Below are 11,527 nucleotides of genomic sequence, written 5' to 3'. Positions count from 1 at the left end.
GCAATTGTTTAAGCTCACACATTATAGTGTACCTCAAGGACACAGGTTCAAGCCCTTGGTCCCCACCTGCAGGGGGAAAGCTTCATGAGTGGTGAAGCAGGGCTGCAGGTGTCTCTCTGTCTCTTTCCTTCTCTGTCCCTCCACTTACCTACATTTTTCTCTATCCCCTTTTAATAATAAAAAATAAATAAATAATAAGATGGAAGAAAGGTAGCAAGAATGAGGAATGTTGAAGGAAGAGAGAGTGAAAGCTGAGCACTGAGTAACAGGGGCCCTGAACTCTCGGGGCGTCAGGGTTGACCCAGGACCGAGGTTCAGTTCTGCTAATTTCTACATCATTTTCCACGGTTCATTTTCTAGAGAAAGTTGCAAATGCTCCTCTGGTTGGGGACAGGAAGCAGAGGCCCGGAGGTCAGGCTGATGAGAACTGGGGGAGTCCAGGCCCTGCTTGCCCCTCCCAGAGGAAGTTGGTCACAGGGCATGAGGCCTTCAGTCCAGTGAGAGACCAGCTCCCCCTTCCTGGGGAGTTAGCTGCACACTGCTGGGGCCCGAGGACTCGGGACAGGCACCATGGCCGGGGTGCTGCCCACCCTGCTCTGTCTGGGTGAGTGTGAGGGTTGGGTGAAGAGGTGATGGCAGCGGGATGGTGGGGTGGTGGTGGCTGGGTTCCCTGTAAGGAAGTGTCCTCACAGTGTTTCCTTGCAGGGTGGTGTCTCGGCTGGAGTGTGTGGGCACAGATGGGTAAGTGTCCTTCCCCCTCGCTCTGGGGTGGGGGGCAGGTTGGAGGCTTCCCACTTTGTCCACCTGACTTGCATTTATTATGGACATTTGATGAAATGTTTTAATCATTTATTTATTATTGCATAGAGAAACTGAGAGGGGAGGGGGGAGATAGAGAGACAGGGTGACACCTGTAGCCCTTCTTCACCAGGTAAAAAAAAAAAAGCTTCACTTGTAAAGCTTTCCCCCTGCAGTTGGGGACCTGGGGTTCGAACCTGGGTCCTTGTATTCTGCAGTGAGTGCACTTAACCAGGTGCAACACCACCCGACTCCTGTTAAAATCTTTTTTTAACTCATGGAGAGGGGATTCTCTTAGCCCCACTGAGCTTATACAGTAGGGAAGCCATAGTTGGAACCCAGGACCTCCTGGGCCAGTCCTGTCTCTCCTGGGGGGGACTGACAGTGACACCCAGAGCTGAGACAGGAAGGGGAGGATGGCCAGAGACTAGATGTGCTTGAAGCCATCACCTACTCCCTGCTTCCAGGAAATCTCCCCCAGCCTACTCTCATGGCTTTGCCAGGACGCTTTGTTTTGAATATGACTCCGGTGACCATCCAGTGCCGAGCCCCCCTGGGAGCTGAGGCAACAGCTTTCAGAATATACAGAGATGGAAGCTCTGAGCCCCGGGACACTGAGCAAGGGCCACAGCCTGAGGACACGGGCTCTTTGCAGATCACAGTGATGACCGCAGACAGGGCAGGGCAGTACCACTGCCAGTATGGACAGCATGGCCACTGGTCCCTGCCCAGTGTGCCCCTGAACCTGGTGATGACCGGTGAGTGGACACGGGCCTTTCAGCCAACAGGAGCCCCAGGACATAGGCTGTCCTCAGGAGGCCGTGTGTTGGGGTGGTGGCAGTGGCTGCCCCAGAACCACTGAGAGGGAACAGGCCACTTCTGTTCCAGGAGCAGAGGGTCTCTGATTAGGCGGCCCCCTCACCCACACTCCCTCTGTCTCAGGAGCCTATGGCCAGCCGACACTCTCTCGCACCGCTGGCTCTGAGGAGGCTGCAGTGACTGCAGGGGCAGCTGTGAGGCTGCAGTGTGTCTCCACCATCAGGTTTGACGTGTTGGTTCTCAGTAAAGAAGAAGATTCCACCATCACGTTCCAGAATGCTGGCCCCCAGGGCAAAGTTTGCCAGTCCGTCTTCTCCCTGGACAACATCACCTCCACCCAGGCTGGAACCTACAGGTGCTATGGTCACTTCCACACTGATCCCCTCTTGTGGTCTTCGCCCAGTGACCCCCTGCAGCTGGAGGTCAGAGGTGAGAACCTAGAGGGGCAGGGAGGGCTCTGGGTGCTGCTGGGAGAGCTTGTGAGAGATGAATAAATGGATGCTGTCTGTCAGCCCTGGCCACAGATGGTCCTGAGCATTCTGAGTCTAGACCCCCAACTGGTGAGTGAGGACTTCAGGCAAAGACTCAAAAAGAAAGAACGGGGGCCAGGTGGGGGTGCACCTAGTTGAGCGCACGTGTTACAGTGCGCAAGGACACAGGTTCAAGCCCATGGTCCCCACCTGCGGGGGGTGGGGTGGGCGGGGGAGGCTTCAAAATTGTTTAATCAGGACTGCAGGTGTCTATCTGTCTCTGTCCCTCTCTATCTCCCCTTCGCCCACTCAATTTAAAAAAATTAAAAAAAATATTTATTTTACCTTTTGTTGCCATTGTTGTTATTGTTGTCTAAGTTATTGTTGTTGTTATTATGTCATTGTTGTTAGGTAGGACAGAGAGAAATAGACAGAGGAGGGGAAGACAGAGAGAAGGAGAGAAATATAGACACCTGCAGACCTGCTTCACTGCCTATGAAATGACTCCCCTGCAGGTGGGGAGTCTGGGGCTAGAACCAGGATCTTTATGCCGGTCCTTGCGCTTTGTGCCATGTGAGATTAACCTGCTGAGCCACTGCCCAACTCCCTCCCATTCAATTTCTACCTGTCTCTATCTAAGTAAATAAAATATTAAAACTAAGTTTTAAAATATCTGTATTTCTCCCAGCCCTGGAACCTCTGGGACTTTGCTTTTATAAATATAATAGAAAAAGAAGAAGTGGGGTGAGAATCTACCAGGAGGAAGTTCTCTCCTCTCTTACTCTCTGTTTCAGAAGCTCCTGGTAAAGCTGTGCCCAGAGATCCCAGACCTCCCCTAGGTGAGTGACTGACTTAGCCTGCCATGAGTCTGGGCAGGGGGGAGGGAGCCTTTCCCTTTCCCTCCACTCACAGCAGGGCCTGGGGATCTGCTCTCAGCACTTCCAGTTACAGGGTGAGCCAGTGGCTCAGTGTAGACGGAAAGGCAGGAGGACAGTGCTCAGCCCTCATGGCCTGGAGCAGGGCTTCTCCTCCTCAGAAGTGACTTTGATGTTTCCCTGTGGCAGCGGGAGTGAAGTCTCATGCTGGTGTGTCAGAGCAGAGCAGCAGCCCTGGTCCAGGGTCTCATTCACAGACAGGCACTGCCCTCAACAGGTTGATGGTGGGTGCTCGGACCCAGACCCTCAGGTCTGCTGGGACATGCACTCTGCCTGATGGGCTCGGTGAGATGGGCACTGAAGCAAGAACTCCACTCCCATTCCATCCCTGCCCACAGAAGGGCCTGGGCACCCTGACCCCATGAAGCCCAGACCCACCTGGTGAGTCCTAGCTGTTGACCCTGAAGAGAGATGAGTGTTGAAGGCAGCTGTGAGATGTTAAGACGCACACCCCTCTCCTTCCCATGTGCACAGTCCCAGGCACCCAGAGCCCTAAGTCCACATACCCAATAGGGAGTCACTGAGTGTAGACGGAGCTGCTAAGTCTGCAGGCAGGAGCCGCAGCAGAGACAGAGATCTCCCCCTTTACTGTCCTTTGCAGAAACTCCCAAGGGACCCAAGCCTACAACCCCCGAACTTACAAGTGGTGAGTAACTACCTGGGTTTATGTGAAAATTTTAAAAGCAAAACAAAACACGGATTCGGGCGGTAGCGCAGTGGGTTAAGTGCAGGTGGCACAAAGCACAAGGACCGGTGTAAGGATCCTGGTTTGAGCCTCCGGCTCCCCAACTGCAGGGGAGTCGCTTCACAGGTGGTGAAGCAGGTCTGCGGGTGTCTGTCTTTCTCTCCCCCTCTCTGTCTTCCCCTCCTCTCTCCATTTCTCTCTGTCTTATCTGACAACGACAAAATCAATAACAACAACAATAACTACAACTATGAAAAACAACAAGGGCAACAAAGGGGAAAATAAATGAATAAATATAAATAAAATAGAAGAAAATGAAATAAAATAAAAAAACACCAAGCAGAAGGTGCCTGGACAGAGATAAGGACTGTCCTTTCTCATCCTGGCTTACAGATGATTCCTGCAATTCTTTCCGCAAGCAGCTGGGGAGTAGCTGATCCAGTGTAGCTGGAAAACTGCAAGGATACAAAACGCTTTCTCTCCTCCGAGGCCTGGGGCAGAGCAGGGGATTTATCGGAAAGAAGTGGCTTTCATGTTGATTTGGCAGTAGGATACATGCTCCATGCTCCCGAGTGTCTAGTCAGCATCCATTATGTTTCTGGGAAAGAGAGAGGGAGCAAGAGATGCAGAGAGGAGAGACACCAAGCACAGCACTGCTCCACGATCCATCCATCTGGGGAGCTCCCCCTGTGCTGTCCGTGGTGCTCCCATGCGGTGCTGGGGCTGGAAGCCAGGACTCCACGTACACCAGACTGTGAGATATGGTGGGTGGGCCGTGGTCTCTGTACCCCTGAAGTGGCTTTTTAAGTGGGCTTCTGAAGCCTGGAGACAGACACTGACAGAGGAGTGGGAGTTTCCCAGAAGGAAGCAGTTAAATCGGTAGGCTCTGCAGGCACCATCTCCCATCCTAGGGCCCTGCCCTGGCTCTGCCCCCAGCATCAGAGGCTCAGGATGCCAGGCCCCCTTAATCGGGACCCTGCACTCAGCCTGGTGCCGGGCATGGCACCCGTGTACACGGCAACGTGGGGGCTACTCCCGTGGCTCACGCACTGCCTCCCTGCCTGAGCCCCGACCCTCACACACTGAGCAGCAAAGTCTGAACTGAGTCAAGACCCTCTTACGACATGAACCTGCGTGGAGGTGGGTTCAGTGCTCCCTTCTTCCTGGTGGAGGGATGGGTATGGCCTGGTTGCCTCCCTGAGCCTCCTCTCCATCAGTGCTGGGATGGAGGGGCAGGGGGACCAGCCATGGAGAAACAGACATTGAAGGAGTTCCCAAGGGGCTGGAAGTCAAGGCGAGAGGCAGCCGACTCCTTGAGCTGGAAGAGCCATGTGTGGGGGCAGGAGCGGAAAGGTGACTGGGCCCCAGGTGAGAGTCCATGCTCCGCGGCAGAGAGAGGGCAGGGAGGTGGCTCTGAGCAGGCCTGAGGCCCCAGAGACTCAGGTTCAAACCCCAGCACTGCATGTGCCCAAGATGAGCTAGTCTCTCTCTCTCTCCTCATCCAAATAAAAATAGAAGAGCAAGTCAGTGGACAGGCTGAGAAGTACCTTCTAAGGGAAATCACCAGATTTTCCGGCACCTGGCACCTATCCGTCTGGGTCAGGACTCCACGGCAGTGGACACGGGAGTCCTTAGAAGCGGAGGGTCCCAGGACTGCATCTGGTGAACTAAACAATTAAATGCGTTGGGGCTGGAGATACAGCTCAGCTGGGAGGGGGCCAGCTTTGCCATGCCTGTCCCCCCTGCACCGGGGGAGGTACGGGGCTTAGCTGTTTCTTCCTCTCTGTGTGTGTCTCCCTCTCTGTCTGAAAAAGTTGGCCCAGGGCAGTGTTGCCTGAGCACTGACAGGTAAATAAGTAAAAGATGTCTTGGAATCTAGCTGTCTTTCCACGAGGCAACTGCAGGACTTGTTCTTGTTGTTGTTGTTGCAGATTTTAATACAGAAGCAGCAGAATTATTTTAAGGATGTATATCTGTTAGTGGGAAGAAGAGAGAGTCAGAGCATCACTGTGGCATGTGAGGCCAGGAATCATGCTTGGAAGGTCAGCGTCCTAGTCACTGTGCCAACTCCTAAACTGCTCTGTTAAATTTAAAGGATTTCCCATTTATTTATTGTAAGAGAGAATGAGGAAAGAAGCAGAGAGAGAGAGAGAGAGAGAGAGAGAGAGACCAGAGCCCGGCTCAGCTCAGGCATAAGGTGGTGCTGGGGATTGAACCTGCGGCCTCTGGGCCTGAGGCCTGCATGCTGCTGCTCTAAGAGGCTGCTTGTCTCCCAGCTGGAAGCAGTTCAGTGCCGGCTCCCCCCCCCCCCCCCCCCGGCCAATCGGAGCTGCTCCCATGCTCTGGCTGGTGTCTCAGCCCCCTCCGTCCTCCGCCTGGGGGTCAGCAGATAGTTTCTGTAAAGAACCCAGCAGCAAACGCTTTGGGTTTTGTATCTAGATTTTGGTTTCTATCTAGTCTTTCAGCAAATTGCTCAACTCTAAGGCCCTGGCGCAGAAGCCTCTTCAGCCGGTACAGGGAAGTGGCATCACCAGGTCATGCCAGCTGCATGCAGGGAAGTGGCATCACCAGGTCATGCCAGCTGCATGCTAGACACTCAGTCTTGGGGCACAGCAACCGCTGCATCCAGGCCAGTGGTCCTGAGACTTCAGCCGCGGGGTCTCTGGGTCCACACAGCTGGGACCATCCCGAGCCCTTCCTCATCTCTGAGCTCCAGGAGCTAGCAGAGTTGGGGTTCAGAGGCTTCAGGAGAGGCCTGTCCTGTGAGGGGGAGACGGCTGAGTGGCAGGAGGCCCCTGGGAAGTGCAGCTGCTCTGACCATTTTGTTGTTTGTTTGTTTATTTTAAAATTTATTTATTGATTCATGAGAAATGATAGGAGAGAGAGAAAGAACCAGACATCACTCTGGTACATGTGCTGCAGGGGATCGAACTCAGGACCTCATGCTTGAGAGTCTAATGCCTTATCCACTGTGCCACCTCCTGGACCACAAATTCTTTTTCTTTCTTTTCTTTTTTTCATCAGAGCACCACTCAGCTCTGGCTTATGCTGGTCCCGAGAACTGAACCTGGGACTTTGGAGCCTCAGGCATGAAAGTCTCTTTACATAACCATTATGCTGTCTACCCTTACCCCCTCTGACTGTTTTTGTTTGTTTGTTTGTTTGTTTTTTTCCTCTTCGTAGCTGTGCCAGAAGGCTCAGGCTTCCTGAAGAAATACCGGGAGGTGCTAATCGGGGTCCCTGTGGCCACTGTCGTCCTCCTGCTGCTCCTCTTCCTCCTCCTCTACTGCTGCAAAGCCAGGAGCAGTACGTCCTGGGGAGGGGGGGCTGTGTGGAGACACCCCGGGGGTGAGGAGGCCTCAGAAGGACTAGCCTGGGGGAGGGGCGACTACAGGACAGAGGTGCAGTGCCCACTGGTGGGGAGGGGGTGGGAAGCTGTCCTCCTCCCGCACAGCTCTGGGGGTCCGAGAGGAGGAGCGGGCGACTCCGTTCCTGGTCAGGGGTCACCTGCAGACCACCGTGTGGGCCCCATGTCCCCACCTCGCCAGAGCCTGGCCACCTCCTCCAGACACCTGGAGATGAATGAAGGCCTTCTGGAAGGGCAAAGACAGGAAGCAGTGGCTACTTCAGCCCACTCCTCATCTCAGAGTGTCCCAGCCCTTTATCCAGGCGGAATGGGAGGCAGGAAGGCCAGGAACTGGAATTTGGGGTGACCTTCCCCAGATCTCCAAGCCTCACCCAGCCACAGAGGCCAGCCTGTCTCCACTCTCCTCAGTGTCTCTAGAGCAGGGCCCAGAAGACTCCCACGGGGGTGTCTGAGTCTCCCCCAGTCTTTTCCAGATTTGACTTCAGCACACTGGCTGCTGGGTCACCTTGCTCAGGTCACCTCCTCCTGCAAGGGCTTAGCAGACAGCCCAGTCCTCGGGGGCCTCAGTTTCCCCATAACAGCGGGGCTGAGGTCTCAGCCTATAAACTGAGGTGGGGGACACAGATATCCTGCCCATAACAGCTGCTGCTTCTTCCCTCCAGAAGCTTCCCCAGAAGGGAGACAGCCAGCTGGGGCCAGAGCAACAGGCGGACAGGTAAGACCCTCCTCCCCGCCCGGCCCCACCCCCACCCCCACCCCCATATGTGTCACTGTCTCCCTTCCCCCCCCCAGGTCTCTCAGGCTAAGGACCCAGAGGAGGTGACCTACTCCCAGGTGACCTGCAGAGCCCCCGCTCAGGGCACAGGGGCGTCACGCCCCACACCCACTCAGACCAGCGAGTACGTGACTCTGGCCCTGAAGTGAGCCAGCGGCCGGCCGGCATCTGCGAACAACACAGTGGACCCTGGGAAGGAGCCCCCTGGGACTGCAGCCTCTCCCCCTATGGGCTGGCGGGGAGAACTGAAACTGGGAAAGTCAAGCTTGGCCACAGCCAGCACTGGCAGGAGGGGAATCTGGCTGAACATTCGGAAGTGCAAGGAGAGAGAATGGCTGTTCGCATCAACCCCTGGCCCACCCAGGAGCCTCCCTTACACAGGTGGTAGTGACATTGCTCTGTGTGTGTGTGTCCATCTGCTGAAGCCACAGGGAAACAGCAGAAGCCTGCATGTCTGTCCTGCGTGTGAAGGGAAAGACTTCATTTTGTGTAATACAGAGGCAGGGAGCCTTCCCACAAAACCTTCTTCCTGCCTCCTGGCTGCTTCTTAAACTCCCTGCTAGGAGCCCCGCAGGTAACCCACCCGGGAGACTGTACCGTTTATCATGCACAAGGGCCATGGGTTTGAGCCCCCGGAGCTGCGCGGGGCTGTTCTGCTTGGCACCGATGGGAAGCTCCTTGCACAGTGGAGCAGTGCTGTGCTGTCTCTGCTCTCTGGGTCTTTCTCCCTTCCTGTCTCTTTCTGTCTGGCATTCATAGAAGAAGAGGAAGCCCATCAGGAGCAGTGGCGTTGCTTAGGCTCAAGGACTCGCAGCAAATCCAAATCATAAGTCAAAGCAAACAAACCCCCAGCTGGGTGAGGCTGGGCATTTGGGAACTCGGCTTCTCGCCTCTAGGGATATTCTCTCCAACTCTCTCTCTCTCTCCATGCATCCCAGGATGGCGGGAACCTCGAGCCACTCCTAGCTTCCACTGCAATCCAAGAAAGCCCACAGCTCTTCTTCCTAGACCATCAGGAGGGCAGGGCCAGTGAGAACAGGGGTGGGGACACCTCCCCGTTGCTCTGGAAACAGCTCAAAGGAAGACATATTTGGTGGTATTTGGCCAGCAGTGTACAGAGGACCCGAGACTAAGTCAGCAGGCAGCAAACACAGTTGCCAGAAAGCTTGAAGCTGACTATTCAACAAGTATAGACAGGTATCAACAAGTACAGAGAAGTCAGGAAGTTGCCACCAAGGGAAGTGATGGCAGGTAGTCAGAGCCAACTGCCAAAAGTGAGGCAGAAGGGGGCAATTCCTGGTCCCCAGCACACTGGAGGAAACTTTGGTGACCAGGGTTACCTCATGTGGTCACCCCTTGTCACCCTGTGGTCCCGTCCTCTGTCTCCCACCATGGCTCCCTGTGGTCACGTCTCTTCTGGCTGCTCTGTTCTCACACCTGTCATTCCTTCCCTGCTGTCCCACCATGGTCCCCCTGTGGTGGTCTCTCGTGTTCCCCCATGGCCACTCTCTCCATGGTCACTCTCAGGTCTCACCCCTTGTGGTCACCGTAGGGTCCTTTCCCCACGGTCCCCCGTCAGGTTGCCCCTGTGTCAGCCTCACTGGAGATCACACGGCGTTAGTAGATCCCCCAACACCAACTTGTTGCAGGGTCACAAGGAAGAAAAATTCTTCAAGCTCCCCACTAGGTAAATGCCCAGCTCCTGTAAAGAAACCAAGCCTCCCCTCATGCCCCTCATGCCCCATGCATGACCAGGTGAATCCTGTGCCCATATGACCCGTGAGGTGGGAAATTCCAGCTCCTGTGCACAAGCAATTTGCTCCTTCCCCCACCTACCTGCCTCAGGTGTGAGCCCCCAGCAGGTACATCATTAGGTCAGCCCTGTCTCACTGCACTCACCGCCAGCTGAGCCCTGCCCCACTGCCCCCGGGTGCACACCCCCAGCACCTGCCACCTGTGAGCCCCGCCCCCGTGCCTCAGGTGAGCGCTCTCCCTAAACTCGGGACCCGGTGTCTGGACTTCAATTATATCCACCTACGCCACGCCCATGAGCCACAGACGGCCAGGATTGGCCATCACCAAAGTCTATCCACCAATGAAAACCATGTAGGCTGAAATCATTTGCATACCAAGCCGTGGCCCCGCCCCTCAGCAGATTAACGGACTTTGGCGCAGAGTTATGACGCCATTGAGCGGATCCTTGTGGCGGAGGAGGAGAGACCCTGACATGGTGAAGGCCAGCCCACGGGACATCCGGCTAACATGGCGTTGAAGCTGCTCAGTCAGAGCTGGGTGCCGCTGAACCAGAGCTGGGTGCTGCTGAACCAGAGCTGGGTGCCCCTGAACCAAAGCTGGGTGCCCCTGAACCAGTGCTGGGTGCTGCTGAACCAGAACTGGGTGCCACTGGGCCAGAGCTGGGTGCCGCTGAACCAGAACTGGGTGCCGCTGGGCCAGAGCTGGGTGCCCCTAAACCAGAGCTGGGTGCCCCTAAACCAGAGCTGGGTGCTGCTGAACCAGAGCTGGGTGCCACTGGGCCAGAGCTGGGTGCCGCTGAACCAGAGCTGGGTGCTGCTGAACCAGAACTGGGTGCCGCTGGGCCAGAGCTGGGTGCTGCTGGGCCAGAGCTGGGTGCCCCTAAACCAGAGCTGGGTGCCGCTGAACCAGTGCTGGGTGCCGCTGAACCAGTGCTGGGTGCTGCTGGGCCAGAACTGGGTGCAGCTGGGCCAGAGCTGGGTGCCTCTGAACCAGAGCTGGGTGCCCCTGAACCAGAACTGGGTGCCGCTGGGCCAGAGCTGGGTGCCGCTGGCCCAGAACTGGGTGCCGCTGGGCCAGAACTGGGTGCCCCTGAACCAGTGCTGGGTGCCCCTGAGCCAGAGCTGGGTGCCGCTGGGCCAGAGCTGGGTGCCGCTGGGCCAGAGCTGGGTGCCGCTGGGCCAGAACTGGGTGCCGCTGGGCCAGAGCTGGGTGCCCCTGAACCAGAGCTGGGTGCCCCTGGGCCAGAGCTGGGTGCCGCTGGGCCAGAACTGGGTGCCCCTAGGCCAGAGCTGGGTGCCGCTGGGCCAGAGCTGGGTGCCGCTGGGCCAGAGCTGGGTGCCCTTGGGCCAGAGCTGGGTGCCGCTGGGCCAGAGCTGGGTGCCCCTGGGCCAGAGCTGGGTGCCGCTGGGCCAGAGCTGGGTGCCGCTGGGCCAGAGCTGGGTGCCGCTGGGCCAGAACTGGGTGCCGCTGGGCCAGAACTGGGTGCCTCTGAACCAGAGCTGGGTGCCCCTGAACCAGAGCTGGGTGCCCCTGGGCCAGAGCTGGGTGCCACTGGGCCAGAGCTGGGTGCCACTGGGCCAGAGCTGGGTGCTGCCTGCCTGGGCCTGATGCCTTATCAACTTCAGCTGAGCCCTGGTTAGTGTGGCCAGACCCGTGCAGGGGCTGGGGTTGGGGGGACCTGCATAGGACTCTGCAGCATCACCATAAGCTAGAGCTGAGCAGTGCCTGGTCTAAATAAATGAATAAATAAATAACAAGATAAAAAAGACATCTAATGATTCCTTCAAAACCCATGCAGATTGTAGCGAAAAGCCCTGAATATTTCCTATTGCTGAGTAATACTCCATACAGGGAATTTCTTGCCTTCACCCACGTCCACCCGGCTGCTGACTGTTTTACTAGGGATGGAAGCCCAATGAGGTA

The 11,527-nt window shown here is 56.3% G+C and overlaps 1 protein-coding gene across 6 annotated transcripts; it reads left to right on the top strand.

Annotated features, from left to right (window-relative positions):
• The first annotated feature begins 464 nt into the window (after window positions 1-464).
• Window positions 465-8,375, top strand: LOC103124472 (leukocyte immunoglobulin-like receptor subfamily B member 2). Of its 6 annotated transcripts, none has more exons than XM_060175632.1 (10): window positions 465-604; window positions 706-741; window positions 1,302-1,556; window positions 1,741-2,046; window positions 2,130-2,177; window positions 2,882-2,926; window positions 3,624-3,668; window positions 6,891-7,013; window positions 7,737-7,789; window positions 7,867-8,375. In XM_060175632.1, the coding sequence occupies exons 1-10, from the start codon at window positions 571-573 to the stop codon at window positions 7,996-7,998; spliced, it is 1,077 nt and encodes a 358-aa protein (XP_060031615.1). In that variant the 5' UTR covers window positions 465-570; the 3' UTR covers window positions 7,999-8,375. The 6 variants fall into 6 exon arrangements, with proteins under 6 accessions (XP_060031615.1, XP_060031650.1, XP_060031635.1 ...); XM_060175667.1 differs by having other exon boundaries at window positions 1,266-1,556; window positions 1,867-2,046; XM_060175622.1 differs by having other exon boundaries at window positions 467-604; window positions 1,266-1,556.
• The last annotated feature ends 3,152 nt before the right edge of the window (window positions 8,376-11,527 follow it).

Source organism: Erinaceus europaeus, chromosome 2, assembly GCF_950295315.1.
Source record: "Erinaceus europaeus chromosome 2, mEriEur2.1, whole genome shotgun sequence".
Classification (NCBI taxonomy): domain Eukaryota; kingdom Metazoa; phylum Chordata; class Mammalia; order Eulipotyphla; family Erinaceidae; genus Erinaceus; species Erinaceus europaeus.
The sequence above is the reverse complement of the archived record's forward strand: the minus strand, read 5'-3'. Positions and strand labels throughout refer to the sequence as shown.

Excerpts from the sequence above, each read along its gene's own strand:
- LOC103124472 (XM_060175622.1), top strand. The coding sequence starts at position 571 with ATGGCCGGGGTGCTGCCCACCCTGCTCTGTCTGG. Across the intron at positions 2,178-2,881 it reads TGAGTCTAGACCCCCAACTG|AAGCTCCTGGTAAAGCTGTG; the intron begins GTGAGTGAGGAC and ends TCTCTGTTTCAG. Across the intron at positions 7,014-7,736 it reads CTGCTGCAAAGCCAGGAGCA|AAGCTTCCCCAGAAGGGAGA; the intron begins GTACGTCCTGGG and ends TCTTCCCTCCAG.